Raw genomic sequence first — 21514 nt, forward strand, 5'->3', positions numbered from 1 at the left:
TCACTCAGTGCGTATTGTGCATGATGTACAGTATGCGCACCTGGCACAACAGTCCAAGTGTGGGTACATCTGTGCGAGATGTGAGCGAACGGCTGCTCTGGAAGCCCAGGTAACTGATCTAGAGGGGACCGTTACGCGACTGAGGAGTATTCACAATCTCAAGCAAAGTTTAGATAGAACGTGGAAGAGTTGCAGGGGGGAACACTGGTAGACGAGGATGATCAGGTAGACAGCTGGGTCACGGTTAGAAGGAAGAAGAAGAGGGGGAGACAGAACATCTCCGATCTGCCAAACCCCAACAAATTCCCCCGATTGGACGAAGATTCTGAGGATGGCAGTGAGGACATAACGGAATCGGAGGAGACTTTTCCCTCTAGCAACCAGAGGAACGGACCTCCCCGGTACAGATGGGAAAAAAAGATAGTGAGGTACCTAATCAGATTGTGGTGGTAGGGGATTCTATAATCAGGAGGATAGAGAGGGCAATCTGCTACCGGGACCGTGATCGCCGTACAGTCTGTTGTCTTCCAGGTGCTCAGGTACAGCACATCGCGGACCGGGTAGATAAATTGTTGGGAGGGGCTGGTAAAGACCAGGTGGTCTTGGTGTATGTTGGCACCAATGACAAAGTTAATGGTAGGTGGGATATCCTTAAGAAAGACTATAGGGAAAAGGCAAGAAACTTAAGGCAAGGACATCTAGGGAAATATTCTCCGAAATATTACCAGTGCCACGCGCTAGCCCAGGGAGGCAGAGGGAGATTAGGGGGGTAAATGTGTGGCTTATAGACTGGTGTAGGAAGGAGGGGTTTGTGTTCTTGGAACACTGGGCGGACTTCTCAGTCAGGCGCCATCTTTTTTGTTGCAATGGAGTGCACCTGAATGAGGAGGGGGCTTCGGTGCTGGTGGGCAGGATGGTTAGAAGGTTGGAGGAGCTTTTGAACTAGGAGCCCTGGGTGAGGGTTTAGCTAGAAGCTACGGGTCAAACAGTGAGAACAGTAAGGATCGGGGTAGTGAACAATTTGGGGGTGGAGAAGGGGGGAGCGAAAGATCAGCTGGCAAGGGCCATTTGCATTGGTATTGACACCGGAAATACTGACACAGGTATTGCCCAAGATATTCCCAATTTATTACCTAATGACGATTATGACTCTACAATAAGGTATATAGAAAATGATGTCCATTGCATAAGGGAAGAAACTAACATATGGGGGGGGGGATTTTTTAGAAAGTCTTAATAGGTCAAATAGAGATAGTAGTGAGGAAGGCTGTATTAACTATGATGGGGGTGGAAAGGGAGTTAGGAGAATAACAGTCGGTAAGGGTAATTCTAGAAAGGTACTTGTATATATAGATAAGATACCATTAAAACAAACGGACAAGGGAAATACTAAGCTAAAATACACTGCTCAAAAAAATAAAGGGAACACTAAAATAACACATCCTAGATCTGAATGAATGAAATATTCTTATTAAATACTTTGTTCTTTACATAGTTGAATGTGCTGACAACAAAATCACACAAAAATTATCAATGGAAATCAAATTTATTAACCCATGGAGGTCTGGATTTGGAGTCACACTCAAAATTAAAGTGGAAAAACACACTACAGGCTAATCCAACTTTGATGTATTGTCCTTAAAACAAGTCAAAATGTGGCTCAGTAGTGTGTGTGGCCTCCACATGCCTGTATGACCTCCCTACAACGCCTGGGCATGCTCCTGATGAGGTGGCGGATGGTCTCCTGGGGGATCTCCTCCCAGACCTGGACTAAAGCATCCGCCAACTCCTGGACAGTCTGTGGTGCAACGTGGCGTTGGTGGATGGAGCGAGACATGATGTCCCAGATGTGCTCAATTGGATTCAGGTCTGGGGAACGGGCGGGCCAGTCCATAGCATCAATGCCTTCGTCTTGCAGGAACTGCTGACACACTCCAGCCACATGAGGTCTAGCATTGTCTTGCATTAGGAGGAACCCAGGGCCAACTGCACCAGCATATGGTCTCACAAGGGGTCTGCGGATCTCATCTCGGTACCTAATGGCAGTCAGGCTACCTCTGGTGAGCACATGGAGGGTTGTGCGGCCCCCCAAAGAAATGCCACCCCACACCATTACTGGCCCACTGCCAAACCAGTCATGCTGGAGGATGTTGCAGGCAGCAGAACGTTCTCCTTGGCGTCTCCAGACTCTGTCACATCTGTCACATATGCTCAGTGAGAACCTGCTTTCATCTGTGAAGAGCACAGGGCTCCAGTGGCGAATTTGCCAATCTTGGTGTTCTCTGGCAAATGCCAAACGTCCTGCACGGTGTTGGGCTGTAAGTACAACCCCCACCTGTGGACGTCGGGCCCTCATTCCACTCTCATGGAGTCTGTTTCTGATCGTTTGAGTAGACACATGCACATTTGTGGCTTGCTGGAGGTCATTTTGCAGGGCTCTGGCAGTGCTCCTCCTGTTCCTCCTTGCACAAAGGCGGAGGTAGGGGTCCAGCTGCTGGGTTGTTGCCCTCCTATGGCCTCCTCCACGTCTCCTGATGTACTGGCCTGTCTCCTGGTAGCGCCTCCATGCTCTGGACACTATGCTGACAGACACAGCAAACCTTCTTGCCACAGCTTGCATTGATATGTGCCATCCTGGATGAGCTGCACTACCTGAGCCACTTGTGTGGGTTGTAGACTCCGTCTCATGGTACCACTAGACTGAAAGCACCGCCAGCTTTCAAAAGTGACCAAAACATCAGCCAGAAAGCATAGGAGCTGAGAAGTTGTCTGTGGTCACCACCTGCAGAACAACTCCTTTATTGGGGGTGTCTTGCTAATTGCCTATAATTTCCACCTGTTGTCTATTCCATTTGCACAACAGCATGTGAAATTGATTGTCAATCAGTGTTGCTTCCTAAGTGGACAGTTTGATTTCACAGAAGTGTGATTTACTTGGCGTTACATTGTGTTGTTTAAGTGTTCCCTTTATTTTTTTGAGCAGTGTATATGCTTGCGAACAGGGAAATTGGAATGGCTTGTATCGAAGTCTCAGTATGATATTATAGGTATTACAGAAACGGTATCCGGACTCCAGATCGACACCAAAATGGTCGACATGGACAAAATGTCAACATGAACAGGGTCTTCATGGAAAAAGGTCGACATGAGTTTTTCCCATTTTTTTATTTTTTTAACTTTTTCATACTTTGCGATCCACGTGGACTACAACTGGGAATGGTAACCTGTGCCAAGCGCAGTGATAGCAGAGCGAGGCACCTTTCCTGAAGCATGGTGAGCGAAGCGAGCCATGTGAGGGGACGCGGTGCACTAATTGGGGTTCCTGGTCACTCTACGAAGAAAACGACACCAAGAAAACATAAAAACTCATGTCGACCTTTATCCTTGTCGACCTTGTTCATGTTGACCTTTTTCCATGTCAACCTAAGTTGTGTCGACCGTTTGGTGTTGACCAAAGGTGTGTCAACCTTTTTGGTGTCGACCTTGAGTCCCATACCCTATGGAAACACGGTGGGGCGACTCTCACGAGTGGGTTGCGAATTTGGAGAGATATCCTCCTTTTAGAAGGGATAGGGCTACCAAAAGGGGAGAAGGGGTATGTCTCTTTGTAAACCATCTCTAAAACCAAACATAATAGATGTTATTTACGAGAGGACTGGAGATAACGTGGAGTCGTTATGGGTTGTGATCACAAGTGGGGGCACTGAAGCAAAGAAACTAGTCATTGGCACGTGCTACAAGCAACCGGATATTAGCATACATGAGGAGGAACAATTCTTACAGCAAATTGAAAAAGCTGCGGGAATGGGGGACATTCTAGTGTTAGGGGATTTTAACTATCCTGATATAAATTGGAGTAACGATTCATGTGTAAAAACTAGGAGCAGCAGGTTCCTAAATACATTAAAGGATCAATACTTGACTCAATTAGTCGAGAACCCAACTAGAGGTAAAACTATTCTGGACCTAGGGGGTCATTCCGACTTATTCGCACGCAGCGGTTTGACGCTGCGGTGCGAACAGGTCCGGAATGCGCACATGCGGCGGCTGCACTGCGCACACGCGTCGTCTCACGGAGACAGGGGTCGCCGGGTTACGTCGCAGACAATGTAGAAAGCGGACGCAGAGACGACCGCAAGAAGATTGACAGAAAGAAGGCGTTCCTGGGCGCCACTAGACCGTTGTCTGCCGTTTTCGGGGAGTGGTGAAGAAAACGCAGGCGTGTCCAGGAGAATGGAGGGCGGATGTCTGACATCAAAGCCGGCCCCAGCATCGCTGAGATCGTTGCACAGGGTAAGTATGTCCAGGGCTACTCTTGTTCTGCATGAAATGTTTTCAGCTTAGCAGGGCTGCACAAGCGATCACAGCCCTGCTAAGCTAAAATACACTCCTCCATAGGCGTGGACTAGTTGATCGCAGCAGCAGCAAAAAGTTGCTGGCTGCGATCAACTCGGAATGACCACCCTAGTTATTACCAATAATGTGGACATTATATCAAACACTAAAGCTGGGGAGACCTTGGGAAACAGTGATCACTATATGATCATATTTAACATCAGTTTCAAGAAACATAGCTATAAGGGATTAACCAAAACATTTAACTTTAAAAAAACTAACTTCATTATGCTAAGACGGGCACTATACGACATTGACTGGGAACTTTTGTTTCATGGTAAAGACACAACGGAAATGTGGGATGCTTTTAAAGGGTTGCTTGATAGCAATATTTACAAATTCATTCCCATGAGCAGTAAACGCAGGAGTACTAAACACAAACCAATGTGGCTTAATAAGTAGGTCAAAGAAGCAATGGCTAAAAAGAGGCGTGCTTTCAAAACATTTAAATCTAAAGGAGGGGAGGAGTCATTCCAGTATTAAAAGGAATACAATAAAAGATGCAAAAAAGTAATAAGAGCAGGTAAAATTGTAAATGAAAAGCAAATCGCTATAGAGAGTAAAACCATTCCTAAAAAGTTTTATAAATACATAAACAGTAAAAGGTTAAAGAAGGAGAATGTAGGCCTATTAAAAGATGAATTGAGAGCTTTGATAAACGATGACAAAAATAAAAGCGGAAATACTGAACAATTTTCTTCATAATTCACCACGGAGGATCAGACGGTGAAAGTAGTGCATAACGATAGTGCAGGTAATGACTCTTGACTTTATGCTTAAGTGAGGAAGTAGTCCTGGAGAGACTAAGCAACATAAAGATTAATAAATCACCAGGCCCAGATGGTTTTCATCCGTGGGTTATTATGGAGCTTAGGTCACAGCTAGTAAAACCCCTATACTTGATTGTCCATAGTTCAGTTAGATAAGGCATGGTACCAAAGGATTGGCGCATAGCTGAGGTAGTGCCTTTATTTAAAAAGGGAACTAATAATAATCCAACTATAGACCAGTTATTTCAACCACTATAGTGGGTAAAATACTGGAAGGTATTTTGAAGAATAGCATAGAGGATTATCTGCAGGCTACTAAGATTATTAGCAAAAGTCAGCATGGGTTTGTAAGGGACAGATCATGTCAAACTAACTTAATTAGCTTCTACAAGGAAATTAGCGAGAATCTTGACCAGGGAAAAGCAGTGGATGTGGTGTATTTAGATTTTGCAAAAGCCTTCGATACAATGCCTCACAGGAGACTGATCATAAAATTAAGGGAACTTGGCCTAGGATATACTATTTGTACATGGATAACTAATTGGCTGGATAACAGAGTACAATGAGAAGTGGTCAATGGGAAGTTCTCCAGCTGGGCACCAGTAGTCAGCGGAATACCGCAAGGGTCCGTACTTGGCCCGTTACTGTTCAATGGCCCTCATTCCGAGTTGTTCGCTCGCTAGCCGCTTTTCGCAGCAGTGCACACGCTAAGCCGCCGCCCTCTGGGAGTGAATCTTAGCTTAGCAGAATTGCGTACAAAGTATTCGCAATATTGCGAAAAGATTTTTCTTTGCAGTTTCTGAGTAGCTCGAGACTTACTCTTCCAGTGTGATCAGTTCAGTGCTTGTCGTTCCTGGTTTGACGTCACAAACACACCCAGCGTTCGCCCAGACACTCCCCCGTTTCTCCAGCCACTCCCGCGTTTTTCCCAGAAACGGCAGCGTTTTTTCACACTCTCCCATAAAACGGCCAGTTTCCGCCCAGAAACACCCACTTCCTGTCAATCACACTACGATCAGCAGAACGAAGAAAAAACCTCATAATGCCGTGAGTAAAATACCAAACTTCTTAGCAAATTTACTTGGCGCAGCCGCAGTGCTAACATTGCGCATGCGCAGTTAGCGGAAAATCGCACCGATGCGAAGGAAAATAACGAGCGAACAACTCGGAATGAGGGCCAATATATTTATCAATGATCTAGGAATAGGCCTGGAAAACACAGTGTCAATCTTTGCAGATGATACTAAACTGTGTAGGGTAATTAATTCAAAAAGTGATGTGGAGTCTCTTCAGAATGACTTATTTAAACTTGAAACCTGGGCGTCTAAATGGAGAATGAGGTACAATACAGAAATATGCAAAGTTATGCATTTTGGAACAAAAAACACATTTGCATCCTACACTCTAAATGGGGAAAATATAGGGGTAACTGTGGTGGAAAAGGATTTTGGGGTGATCATAGATAATAGGCTTAATAACGGGTACACAATGTCAAAATGCAGCACAGAAGGCAAGTAAAGTGTGTGCATAAAACGGGGCATTGAGACAAGGGACGAGGATGTAATCCTGCCACTGTACAAATCATTGGTATGTCTGCACCTGGAATATTGTGTCTTGGGCACCATATTACAAAAAAGATATCGGGAACTAGAAAGAGTTCAAAGGCGAGCTACTAAATTGATTAAAGGGTTAGAGACACTGGAGGAAAAAAGGCTTACTAGGTTAAATATGTATACACTAGAGATGAGCGGATTCGGTTTTACTCGGTTTTACTCGGTTCTCAAAACCGAATCTTATTGGCTATCCAAAACACGTGACATCCGTGAGCCAATAAGATTCGGTTTTGAGAACCGAGTAAAACCGAGTAAAACCGAATCCGCTCATCTCTAGTATACACTAGAAAAGAAGCGTCAAAGAGAAGACATTATTAATATCTTCAAATATGTAAAGGGTCATTACAAGGAGTTAGCAGAGGATTTGTTTATTAAAATAACTCTATATAGGACACATGGGCACTTGCTGAGGCTAGAGGAAAGAAAATTATGTACACAACATAGGAAAGGGTTCTTCACGGTAAGGGCAATAAAGATTTGGAATTCCCTGCCAGAGAAGGTAATAATGGTAGACTCTGTAAATGCATTTAAAAACGGATTGGACAAATTTCTAACTGGAAAAAGTATCCAGGGCTATAGCATTTGATACTAAACCATTACTTCAGTAGGTGCATTATAATATGAACAGCTTAACACAGAATACAGGTTTAACCCGATGGGCATTTTGCCTCTTTTCAACTTCACTAACTATGTAACTATGTAACTTATATTGGAGGCCATACTTTGACGGAGAATCTGCATGTCTGTCCTATGCAGATTCTCAGACAGACTATTGCATGTACAGTAAATCAACACAAAGGACCTGCTTCACGTTTGTAAGTAAAATAAAATAAAATAGATTTGAGGGGTTATATTTTTTTCTGTGCTTGGTAAATACTGGCTGCTTTTGAATGTAGCCTACAAATGTTATACAGCTTTATACAGTATTTACACTGCAATTTAGATTTCAGCATGAACACACCCCACCTAAATCTAACTCTCTGCACATGTTACATCTGCCCCATCTGGAATGCAGCATGGTTTTGCCCAGTAGCTTGCTGTTTTGCTTTACTTATAAACATGAATCAGACCAAAAGTGGGAATCCCAGTCTGCAACAGTCACACACTTGTAACCAGGGGAAGGGCTTTTACCAGCATTAGCATACAGTCACAGACGCGACTATTGCAGATGATGCTAATGCGGTTGCTGTAATGTGCGGTTCTGAAACAGCCATACAATATCCTGCCTGACAATATTCTCAAATATCCTGCCTGACAATATTCTCTCCGTCATGCCCCCTGATGTGAATAAGGCTATAATATATTTTAGCTTATTCCCATGAAACAGGCCTTGTTTACTTACCAGCTTATATAGGACACTGAACAAATTCCCAAGAAACAGGCCTTGTTTACTTACCAGCTTATATAGGACACTGAACAAATTCCCAAGAAGAGGAGTCCCTTTTTCTTTGGGGGATAGCGATGTGGAGAGGTTACAATTTCCAAGACAGCAATAGGGAAGACAGCCGTGTGCTGCAAAACAACAGCACATTAATGTTGCATCAGATATATTGTTGCTCCCTGGTTGTTTAGTGTACATGTGTTTGGAACTGAAAAATATAAAGGAAAAAATATATTTCTAGAAGATGTCTAATGGGAATATAAAGTTGTGTTAATACTACAAACAATAGTATTACAGCAGGCGTTGGCTTAATTAAACAGTTACATTGCAAACATTTAAGAACATTTCTGTATGACACGCTAGAAAGAGAGGACAAAGTATAGTATCTTCAAAACAATTGCATTCAATGCCATATCAAGGGCAGGGACCAAATGTATTATGTATATAGCATCAGGAATTGGTAATAAACAAGATTATTACCATACTAGTACAGAATGATACAAAGGGGCACCCACGTTTCTCCCAGAGGGATATCTGTGTTGCATGAGTACGGTATGTGCCTGCATATTGCCTTAGAAACTCTTTGTGCTGAGTTGCTTTCACATAAGCAAAGATACAGGGGGATATCCAATTAGCCCCGGTTATTTGTCCCGCTGGGGGCTATCCTATTACCCCCGATAAGCCAGCACAATCGGTGGCTTATCAGGGGTTACCTGAAGCTGCACCGGGTGTCGGCTGCTGACAGTTACCGGTGCAGTGCTGCTTCTTCAACTCCCCCGGTCACATGGGTGCTCCCCTGTCATGTGACCGCTGCCGGGGGTAGAAGAGAGGGGGGCATTCGGTGACGGCGCTGCCCTGGCTTCCGTGCCGGTGTCAGCTTCCGGGCTGCGGCGCCATGCTTGCAGTACCATCCTGATGCTGCTGCAGCGGGCATGGGACACTGCAGGTTATCCTGGTCATCTGGGATTTTGTTTCGCCTGCCTCGTGTGAAGACGGGGCTGTTTCTACCGAAAACACACAGGTTTCACTGAACCTGTGTGTTTTCGGGAGAAAGGGCATTTTTTTACAGGCGATCAATCTGGATAGGGTTGTGTCTATGTTACCTTCGTGCTCAGGACCTGAAAGTGACAAAACGAGAGGGCAGGAGAGAACTTCCGCCCTTACAGCACCTAAATGTTTTCTCTGTTCTCCGTTCGTTTGGGGTAAAAAAAAAATTCTACGCAGTATTGGACCCTCACGGGCTCGCTTTGCTCGCCACGCTTCGGGTTCGGTGTCCCGCTTCGCTCGCCACACTTTACTATTCCACATAGATTGTGACATGGACCCAGGGGGTTATAGGAAAGGTCCTCTCCACGAAGGGAAACTAGACACTACCATCTGGATAGCCTGTACAAAAAAATTGGTGAAACATCGGAAAAAATCACGGAAAACATACGTTTTTCGCACCAGATCTTTTACCGGGTCTAGTTGGATATCCCCCACAGTCTATGAACTCTGCAGGCAGTGTTCGTAGTATGTTTTAGTATAACACTGATATATTGCATTTGCCACCTAGTTTAGAGGCATGTGAACTCCAAGGGTCTCATTTATAACATACTAACATTCTTTTTGGACCCTGTGAGAGCTCAAAGATGGCAGATCAGAGTGGTAAATTGCATCATCGCACAGCAGAGGGAGGGTCAAATAATGCAATTGCAGAAAGAAAGAGAAACAAGATCCAAGAGACAGAATGCTCTCCCAAAATTAAGGAACAGCTATTATTATTTAGAGTTAGGAACAGATGCAACTAGAAGTTAACATTTTCCACTATGAAAAATCCATGAGGGCTATTCAAAGGCTTAGCTCGCCCCCTGCGGAGTGCCTATATGAATAGGCGCTCGGAGCTATTCAATTGTTTCTCCATTCGGGAGCCCATTAGTATTGGCGCGCCCAAAAGCACCAGGTCTAGTTGCGCCAAGTGCATGAACCTGTCTAAAGCAGTGGTTAGGGTGCCTAAACTACTGATTAGGCACGCAAACCACAGAGTTTGCACACATTTCTTCTTGCACCTCAGGAGGCTGTGAGAAGAAATGTCTTAATAAGCGTCTAAACAGAGCAACATTTGAATTGCTCCACCTAGTGATAGCCAAGGAAGAAAACAATTGAATCACCCCCAATGTGTTAAAAATGTGCAGACAGAGTAGGAAGTGGGTCACGTTCCAACTCAACTCTAATTCAGAATGTAACAATAAAAGCTGCATGGGTGTTTGTTTTCTTCTTTCAAAATCAGATATGAATGCAAGCATTAAAATGATTTTGTACTACTCGGTCTGTAACATTATTTGTCTAGGTGCAATTCTGTACCCTGGAGCTTGGCCTACTCCTAATTCTAAATGAGGTCCTAAAAGTCCATTGAAATGTGTTTCATAACACTGTTTGTATCATATACCGTAGAAAAAAAGAAAAACAATATATTCTTTTTTACAGTATGGTCACGGAAATCATCACTAATATATATTATTATTATTATTATTATTATTATTACTGTTATTATCCTTTATTTATATGGCGCCACAAGGGTTCCGCAGTGCCCAATTACAGAGTGCATATGCACTTAATCAAAACAGGAAAACAGTGACTTGCAGTTTAAGACAATATAGGACAAATACAGGGTAACTAAGAATAACTACATCAGTAGAAGACACTGAGATAAGTATCAAGGTGGCTGAAAACTGCAGGATTTGGGCAGTTGAGGATTATTAAAGTAAGAAAAGGATAAGCACATGAGGGAAGAGGGTCCTACTCGTGAGAGCTTACATTCTAAAGAGTAGGTGCAGACAGACAGGGGTGACACAGATGAGGTAGACCGAACGTGGGACAGAGGGTTAGGATGAGATTTGGCTGGGTTTGGTAAAAGACCAAGCTTAAGAGCCCGTTACAATTTATTTAGGAAAGATAGAATAGGAAGAATAGGAGGAGGGGTAGCAATGTATGTGAAAAAAAGCATAAATGCCACTTTAATACAAAATATTGAAGCCAAAACTGAGGCCCTTTGGGTCACCATAGAAACTGGGAAGAAGGACATTATTCGCATTGGGGTGATCTATAGACCACCAGGCCAGGGGCAGGATTTGGACAGGAACCTATTGTTGGACATCTCTAAAATGGCTTTTAAGGGAGAAGTCATAATCATGGGAGACTTTAATTTACCTGATGTAAATTGGGAGGGGTCTTTTGCAAGTTCAGCTACAAGTGGCAAATTTCTACATTCCTTACAGGGAGCATCTCTCAAGCAATTGGTGAGGGAGCCCACTCGCAAAGACTCAATATTAGATCTAATTCTTACAAATGGTGAAAGGATATCTGATATATATGTGGGTGAGCACCTGGGATCCAGTGATCATCAAGCAGTATGGTTTAGTATAAAGACAGGATCCAACTCCTCTCACACAAAAACAAAGGTGTTGGATTTTAGAAATGCAGACTTTGCTAAAATGGGGAGATGTTTAAGTGATTCATTGGCAGACTGGAGAAACTTGGAAGGGGTGCAGGAGAGGTGGAAAAAAATTAAAAGTGCATTACTAAGTGTAACAGACCTTTGTATCAAAATGGTTAGGAAAAGCACCAGGAAAAGGAAGCCAGTGTGGTTCACAAAAGTAGTATCAACTAGTGTGAAAGCAAAAAAGATGGCTTTTAGGAAATACAAACAGACTCAAAATAATAACGACAAAGAGGAGTATCTGGACAGACGTAAGGATGCTAAGAAAGTGATCAGACGTGCAAAGGCAGAAGCTGAGGAGAAAATGGCCCAGTCAGTAGATAAAGGGGGCAAAACTTTTTTTAAGTATATAAGTGAAAGGAGAAAATCAAATGGAGGAATAATAAGACTTAAGACAGAGAGTGGGCATTTGGTGGAGGGAGACAAGGCAATAGCAGATCACCTAAATAATTATTTTTGCTCAGTATTTACTACAGAAGAAGGGATGGGGCCACAGTTAAATTGCAAGGACATTCATAAAAATAAGGTAGATGAAAATACATTTACAGAGGAGAAGGTCCTAACAGAACTTTCAAAACTAAAAGTGGATAAATCAATGGGACCAGATGGGATACACCCAAGGATACTCAAAGAGCTAAAAGATGTCCTGGTTACACCTTTAACAGAATTATTTAACCAGTCACTAAATACAGGTGATATTCCAGAGGACTGGAAAAGAGCAAATGTAGTTCCACTGCACAAAAGTGGAAGCAAGGAAGAAGCAAGTAACTACAGACCAGTAAGCCTTACATCAGTAGTAGGGAAAGTAATGGAAAAACTATTAAAAGAAAGAGTAGTGGAATATCTTAAATCAAACAACTTACAGGATCCAAAACAGCATGGATTTACTGGTGGGAGATCATGCCAAACAAATCTTATTGACTTTTTTGACTCTGTGATGAAAATAATAGATCAAGGGGGAGCTGTAGATGTAGCATATCTAGACTTTAGTAAGGCATTTGACACTGTCCCACATCACAGACTGCTAAATAAACTTGAAAGCCTGGGGGTGGATTATAAATTAGTGAAATGGATAAGAACCTGGTTGCAGGATAGGAAACAGACAGTTGTAGTTAATGGAGTGCAATCTATGGAGGGAAATGTTACCAGTGGAGTACCCCAGGGATCTGTACTTGGTCCAGTTCTCTTTAATATCTTTGTTGGTGACATTGCAGATGGTATTGAAGGGAAGATATGCCTTTTTGCAGATGATACAAAGATATGCAACAGGGTAGACACACCGGGAGGGGTCAAACAAATGATTGATGACCTAGGTAGGCTTGAGAAATGGTCAAGAACGTGGCAACTACAGTTTAATGCTAAAAAATGCAAAATCATGCACTTGGGTCTCAAAAACCCAAAGGCTAAGTATAGTATCAAGGGTACTATAATGGAAACTACTGAGGAGGAAAGAGATTTAGGAGTCACTATTTCAAGTGACTTGAAGGCAGGAAAGCAATGCAACAAAGCAATGAGAAAGGCAAGTCAGATGCTTGGTTGCATAGGGAGAGGAATCAGTAGCAGGAAAAAAGAAGTGATAATGCCACTGTATAGGTCATTGGTAAGGCCCCATCTGGAATACTGTGTCCAGTTCTGGAGACCCTATCTCCAGAAGGATATAAATACATTAGAGAGTGTACAAAGAAGGGCAACTAAAATGGTGCATGGCCTACATCACAAAACTTACCCGGAAAGGCTAAAAGATCTTAACATGTATAGTTTGGAGGAGAGAAGGAAAAGGGGAGACATGATAGAAACTTTCAAATATATAAAGGGTCTTAACAAAGTTCAGGAGGGAAACATTCTTCAAAGGAAAAGAAGTATTAGAACTCGAGGGCATACATTGAGACTGGAGGGGGGGAGGTTCAGGGGAAATTTAAGGAAAAATTACTTCACAGAAAGGGTAGTGGATAAGTGGAATAGCCTCCCATCAGAGGTGGTAGAGGCTAAGACTGTAGGGCAATTTAAACATGCTTGGGACAGGCATATGAATATCCTTACAAAGAATCAAGATTAAAAAAGGGTTGAGATTGCCTAAAGGATAAAATAAAAAAGGGGCAGACTAGATGGGCCAAGTGGTTCTTATCTGCCGTCAAATTCTATGTTTCTATGTTAAGTTCTGTAGAGAGGTAGAGAGTCTGAGGGGGAGAGGTAGAGAATTCCAGAGTAAGGGAGCAGCACGTGAAAAATCTTGGAGATAGGGGTGGGAGGAAGTAATCAGAAGACAGGAGAGTCGGCGTACATTAGCAGAGCGAAGAGGACAGGTGGGAGAGTAAAGGGAGAAAAGGTCAGAGATGTAAGTGGGAGAGGAGTGGATGAGTGCTTTGTAAGTGAGTGTGAGAAGTTTGAATTGGATTCTGAAAGGGAAGAGAAGCCAGTGAATGGCTTGTAGGAGAGGGGAGGTAGATGAAGTGTGTTTGGTGAGGAAGATGAGCTGGGCTGCAGCATTGAGGGTAGATTGGAATGGAGAGAGGTAATTGTCAGGAAGGCCAGTTAGGAGGAGATTACAGTAATCCAGTCTGGAAATAATCAGTGAGTGGATAATGATCCTGGTGGCATCCAGGGTGAGAAAGGGTCTGATCCTGGAAATGTTTTTGAGATGAAATTGACAGGTTTGTGAGAGGTGCTGAATGTGTGGTTTGAAGGAGAGGGAGGAGTCAAGGATTACACCAAAACAGCGTACTTGGGGGCTAGAGGAGATATTCGTGCAATCAATTAATAATGAGATTGTAGGAGGTGAGGTTGTGCGGGAGGGTGGGAACATGATCAGCTCAGTCTTGGACATGTTGAGTTTAAGAAAGCGCTGGGACATCCAGGAAGAGATAGCAGAGAGTTGGAGGTATGAGTGAGGAGAGCCGTGGAGAGATCAGGGGAGGAGAGGTAGATTTGAGTGTCATCAGCATAGAGGTGAGAGTGGAAGTTAAAAGAACTAATGAGTTCACCTAAAGAAGACGTACAGAGAGAGAAAAGGAGAGGACCAAGAACAGAACCTGGGGGGACACCAACAGTTAGTGGAAGTGGGGGGGAGGTAGCGCCATGAGAGGAGACAGAGAAGGAACAATCATAGAGGTAGGAGGACAGCCAGGAGAGGGCAGTATCACGCAGACCAAGAGAGTAAAGGATTTGCAGAAGGAGAGGGTGGTCCACAGTGTCAAAAGTAGCAGAGAGGTCAAGAAGAATAAACAGAGAGCAGTGGCCCTTAGAACTGGCTGCATGGAGGTCATTGCAGACTTTTGTGAGGTCAGTTTCAGTGGAGTGCAGAGAGAGGAAACCAGACTGGAATGGGTCAAGCAGTGAGTGGGAGGAAAGAGGAGGTATAGTACAGTGTTATGGAATATGTTTGAACAAAATAAATCTTAAAACTTATATTGGTAAAAATTAAATTAAAGGCTTCATGACAATATATTCAAATGTAACATCATCTCATATTAAGCAGGGAAGTTACTAAATATAAATCTGCCCAGCTATAGAGAAGTCTAATTCATGAGATAAACAATGTCAAAATTACAAATTAAAAGACATCTAAAAAGAGATTGCTTTCCTGAATTAATACTGTATTTTCCAGTAAAGTACCAAGTTAAAACCTATTTACTGTACATAAGTATTTATACCCAATTTAGTTGATCCATAAACCACCTCATGTGGCTGCTTCCCACAACACACACCTACGCAGTTTTTTTGTTATTGATGGATGAACTATATTATTATTATAAGTGCCTTAATAATCTATCATTCTATATATATAAAATCGTATGTACGTATATATGTTCCAGCATAACTCTGGAATGCCTTGAGCAATTTACATCAAACTTGGTACACATATGCCTTACAATCTGAAAAGAAATACTGTGGTGGTAAGACACCCCTAGCACCCCTAGGAGTTTGGGTGGGAAGGGGGTGACATGTAAAAATCCATAGTTTTTGGCATAACTCTGGAATGCCTTGAGCAATTTACACCAAACTTGGTACACATATGCCTTACAATTGAATCTGGAAAGAAATACTGTGGTGGTAAGACACCCCTATCACCCCTATAGGTTGGGGTGGGAAGGGGGTGACATGTAAAAATCCATAGTTTTTGGCATAACTCTGGAATGCCTTGAGCAATTTACACCAAACTTGGTACACATATGTCTTACAATCTGGTAAAAAATACTGTGGGGTAAGACACCCCTAGAACCCTTAGGGGTAGGGGTGGGAAGGGGGTGACATGTAAAAATCTATAGTTTTTGGGCATAACTCTGGAATGCCTGGAGCAATTTACACCAAACTTGGTACATATATGATTTACAATCTGGAAAAATATAGTGTGGGAGGTAAGACACCCGTAGCACCCCTAGGAGTGGGGGTGGGAAGGAGGTGACATGTAAAAATCCACAGTACTTTTCGGCATAACTCTAGTATGCCTGGAGCAATTTACACAGAGCCACACATGAGTAGGGTTAGAGGCACCCACAAGGGAGGAGGCACACATGGGTAGGGGCAGAGCCACCCACAGGTAAGGATAGAGGCACACATGGGTAGAGGCAGAGGCATACATGGGTAGGAGCATAGGCATACGGGTAGGAGCAGAGGCACCTACGGGTAAGGGCAGATGCACACACGGTAGGGGTAGAGGCACACACGGGTGGGGGCAGAGGCATACTTTAGTTTTGTAGCTAAGCAAGGAAACCTAGGGCCCTCTGACATAGAGTCAGCCTGCAAACCTAACATATTTAACATACAGCAAGCAGAGCTAGGCCTGTCATCCCAGCATTTACAGCACCGAGCAGGGCAACATCAGAGGCGGGATGGGGCAGAGAAGGAGGCAGATTATTCTCCTCAGCACCAGCATTTTGACAGCATCAATCCGGGGAAGCCCAGAGGTGCGGCCTGACAAAGATTGGCATTATTCTTACAATTCCGTAGCGAAGCACTGGTATTCAGCTAGTTAATGATATTTATCCCAAATATCCTTTATCATAACTCTTAATTTTAAAATAATGAGACTGAGAACAGAATATGGTGGGGGTCAATCCTGTGCTGAAGTGTTGCAACTATACCTAACCTAGTAGGTAAACCTACCTACAACTAAAGTAAAGCTTACAAAATTCTGCAGAAAAATGGAGGGATCATCATCTGTGAGATTGGCCCCATTAGCACTGTAGAGCGCACACAAATTACAAATGGACCACATCACCATCAACATCTATCGCAGACATAATTCTCATAAGGGGTATAATTATTACAGTGCGGATGTATAGAAGTGGAGATGTTGCCCATAGCGCCAATCAGATTCTATCCACTATCTTCTAGAAGGTGCTAGATATGTTAAAGTAGAATCTTTTTGGTTGCTATGGGCAACATCTCCACTTCTATATACCTGCACTTTATTAAATATATCCCTAAGCCAGGAAAAAAAGATGTGTCTGAGGCAATCAGGGACTAACATAAGCCAGCAGACTAAAAAATGACCAACAATCTAAATAGCTAAGAGGTCCTATCTGCTACTTCCATATGGACATTAAAGACACAGGGCCATATGTAAGGCGGTGTGAGTTTTCACGAGTTGAAAGATGGCGAGCAGCTAAACCTCAAGTTGTCTTGTCTGTGGAGAAAGCGAACACTTTACTGATAGATTTTTAGTGACTACTAATATTGCCTATTAGTTAATACCCATTCTGATTAGTGAAAACAGTATTGACATACATGTTTCACTATTAAAAAAAGATGCTAGGCAAATGAGTTATAATTAGTCGGAAATAAACTGAAAAAAATCATTAGAGCAACCTTCTTTATTTCTTGCAAGACTGCATACTAAGGTGGCATTTCGATTCAAAACATTAGTACAACCAACTAGTTTTGCCTAGGTAAATCTGTAAATAAAATTCAAAACTCAGGCCCAGATTTATCAAACCTTGGAGAGTGATAAATTGCACAATGATAAACTACCAACCAATCAGCTCCTGAATATCATTTTTCAAACACAGCCTGTAGCATGGCAGTTGGGAGCTGATTGGTTGGTACTTTATCACCGTGCAATTTATCACTCTCCAAGGCTTAATAAATCTGGGCCATAGCTTTTTTCATATACTCCTAGCTTATACTAACAGTAAACAGTTATTACTAGACTAAAGTAGTTACATCTAGTATGGAGGAGAGCGTTGTGTTGGAATTAGTTTTGACTATCTGGTTTTGACTGATATTAGGTTTTTACTGTTACGTACACACTAAAACGTGAGCTTTTTAAAACTCTTTTCCACCCTATCCAAAGAAAATGGAGAGGTTAAAGTGGGAATCATTTGTGTCCTACATTCCTGGGAATTGGATAAGGTTTCTGGGACAGTTGGTTTCTTACCATAAAACCATCAAAGACGTCTAACTACTGTACTCTTAAAGGCAAAGACACGATGGCCGGTATTCAATTCTTTTCACCCCCTCCACAACCATTCTGTTTCTGCTGACGGGTGTGGTATAATAATTTCAGCTCGCTATCCCCGGGGTAGCGAGGGCTCCCATCCCTTTACGCAGCTAAACCTGATTACTATGAACGCGATATGCGCTATAACATGGATCACTTTAGAAAGGAGATTGGGTGTGATATATCATTTGAATACCGCCCAATTACTGCTGTTTACTAGAGATACATCCCCTTAAGTCACTGAATGCAGAAGACAGGGATGATTCGGTTTCTCTGCACAGACTTATTTTATGTAGATACTGTACACACAGATGTCCTCTTTCATATTACATGCAATGCATAGCTATGACTGTGTGCATGCATCACATGTAAGACTAACTGTGCCAAGCTGCATACAGTATCGTTGCATTATACAATGCTCTGCGAATAAGGCATGGGTGCGAGTTTACGTACATACGCACCTATTCACAGACACTTTTGCCACAACATTACCGCGATGCATACGCATCACAGGTAAGATGAAGCAGGACACAACTGTAAGCATCAGTTATTTCATATCAGACCCCACCTTACTAGTATGTTTTCTATCTGGTGAAGTAGGCTTCAGCCAATGAAACGCATTATATATACTAGAAACTACAAAGCACTTTTAATGAGTTAATAAACTGCTACCAACTCCCAACTCCCAGGAGAAAATTCAGTATTTTCTATTATCTCTGGGTGGATCCTGGATTCCCATCTATCTCATAAAGGCGGCAGACATCATGGGTTACCTCTAATCAGTGTAGTTGCGCAGATGCTATATCTAAACTATTTTAGTTGATAATGTCATATTAACAGTAGAGATGAGCGGGTTCGGTTCTCCGAGATCTGAACCCCCCCGAACTTCACCTATTTTACACGGTTCCGAGGCAGCCTCGGATCTTCCCGCCTTGCTCGGTTAACCCGAACATCATCATCCCGCTGTCGGATTCTCGCAAGATTCATATTCTATATAAAGAACCGCGCGTCGCCGCCATTTTCACTCGTGCATTGGAGATTGAACGGAGAGAACGTGGCTGCGTTCTCTCCCTGAAAAGCATCCGTAATCTGTGCTCAGTGTGCTGCAAATATCTGTGCTCAGTGTGCTGCAAATATCTACGTTCTCTGCCTGAAAACGCTTCATATCTGTGCTCAGCGTGCTGCAAATATCTGTGCTCAGTGTGCTGCATTGTGGGGACTAAGGATCACCAGTATATAATTATTGTAGTACAGTACAGTAAGCCATTGCTGTATCTTGCAGCTCTGTGTCAAGTGTAATATCTCTGTGCTGCATTATTGTGAGCAGTATATAGTAGGACAGTGCAGCATTTTGGTGACCAGCAGTATACATATAGTACAGTACAGTAGGCCATTGCTGTATCTTGTAGCTCTGTGTCAAGTATACTATCTCTGTGCTGTATTATTGTGAGCAGTATAAAGCAGGACAGTGCAGCATTTTGGTGACCAGCAGTATACATATAGTACAGTACAGTAGGCCATTGCTGTATCTTGCAGCTCTGTGTCAAGTATACTATTTCTGTGCTGCATTATTGTGAGCAGTATATAGTAGGACAGTGCAGCATTTTGGTGACCAGCAGTATACATATAGTACAGTACAGTAGGCCATTGCTGTATCTTGTAGCTCTGTGTCAAGTATACTATCTCTGTGCTGCATTATTGTGAGCAGTATATAGTAGGATAGTGCAGCATTTTGGTGACCAGCAGTATACATATAGTACAGTACAGTAGGCCATTGCTGTATCTTGCAGCTCTGTGTCAAGTATACTATCTCTGTGCTGCATTATTGTGAGCAGTATAAAGCAGGACAGTGCAGCATTTTGGTGACCAGCAGTATACATATAGTACAGTACAGTAGGCCATTGCTGTATCTTGCAGCTCTGTGTCAAGTATACTATCTCTGTGCTGCATTATTGTGAGCAGTATATAGTAGGACAGTGCAGCATTTTGGTGACCAGCAGTATACATATAGTACAGTACAGCAGGCCATTGCTGTATCTTGCAGCTCTGTGTCAAGGATACTATCTCTGTGCAGTGTGCTGCATTATTGTGAGCAGTATATAGTAGGACAGTTCAGCATTTTGGTGACCAGCAGTATACATATAGTACAGTACAGTAGGCCATTGCTATTGACATATTTACTGGCATATAATTCCACACATTAAAAAATGGAGAACAAAAATGTGGAGGGTAAAATAAGGAAAGATCAAGATCCACTTCCACCTAGTGCTGAAGCTGCTGCCACTAGTCATGGCCGAGACAATGAAATGCCATCAACGTCGTCTGCCAAGGCCGATGCCCAATGTCATAGTAGAGAGCATGTAAAATCCAAAAAACTAAAGTTCAGTAAAATGACCCAAAAATCTAAATTAAAAGCTTCTGAGGAGAAGCATAAACTTGCCAATATGCCATTTACGACACGGAGTGACAAGGAACGGCTGAGGCCCTGGCCTATGTTCATGGCTAGTGGTTCAGCTTCACATGAGGATGGAAGCACTCATCCTCCCGCTAGAAAACTGAAAAGAGTTAAGATGGCAAAAGCACAGCAAAGAAAAGTGCGTTCTTCTAAATCACAAATCCCCAACGAGAGTCCAATTGTGTCGGTTGCGATGCCTGACCTTCCCAACACTGGACAGGAAGAGGTGGCACCTTCCACCATTTGCACGCCCCCTGCAAGTGCTTGAAGGAGCACCCACAGTAAAGTTCCTGATAGTCAAATTGAAGATGTCACTGTTGAAGTACACCAGGATGAGGATATGGGTGTTGCTGGCGCTGAGGAGGAAATTGACAAGGAGGATTCTGATGGTGAAGTGGTTTGTTTAAGTAAGGCACCCGGGGAGACACCTGTTGTCTGTGGGTTGAATATGGCCATTGACATGCCTGGTCAAATTACAAAAAAAATCACCTCTTCAGTGTGGAATTATTTTAACAGAAATGCGGACAACAGGTGTCAAGCCGTGTGTTGCCTTTGTCAAGCTGTAATAAGTAGGGGTAAGGACGTTAACCACCTAGGAACATCCTCCCTTATACGTCACCTGGAGCGCATTCATCAGAAGTCATTGACAAGTTCAAAAACTTTGGGTGACAGCGGAATCAGTCCACTGACAACTAAATCCCTTCCTCTTGTACCCAAGCTCCTGCAAACCACACCACGAACTCTCTCACTGTCAATTTACTCCTTAGACAGGAACGCAAATAGTCCTGCAGGCCATGTCACTGGCAAGTCTGACGAGTCCTCTACTAACTGGGATTCCTCCGATGGATCCTTGAGTGTAACGCCTACTGCTGCTGGCGCTGCTGTTGTTGCTGCTGGGAGTCGATTGTCATCCCAGAGGGGAAGTCGGAAGACCACTTGTACTACTTCCAGTAAGCAATTGACTGTCCAACAGTCCTTTGCGA

At 43.1% G+C, this 21514-nt stretch overlaps 1 protein-coding gene across 1 annotated transcript in view; it reads right to left on the reverse strand.

Moving 5' to 3' along the window:
• The window catches only part of ADTRP (androgen dependent TFPI regulating protein), a 134424-nt gene that overhangs the window by 60266 nt on the left and 52644 nt on the right, over nucleotides 1-21514 (reverse strand). Inside the window, exon 4 of the mRNA XM_063923169.1 lies at nucleotides 8175-8290. Coding sequence (XP_063779239.1) covers nucleotides 8175-8290 — 116 coding nt within the window. The remainder of the gene's footprint in view (nucleotides 1-8174; nucleotides 8291-21514) is intronic.

The sequence above is a fragment of the Pseudophryne corroboree genome, chromosome 5, assembly GCF_028390025.1.
Source record: "Pseudophryne corroboree isolate aPseCor3 chromosome 5, aPseCor3.hap2, whole genome shotgun sequence".
NCBI classification, from domain to species: domain Eukaryota; kingdom Metazoa; phylum Chordata; class Amphibia; order Anura; family Myobatrachidae; genus Pseudophryne; species Pseudophryne corroboree.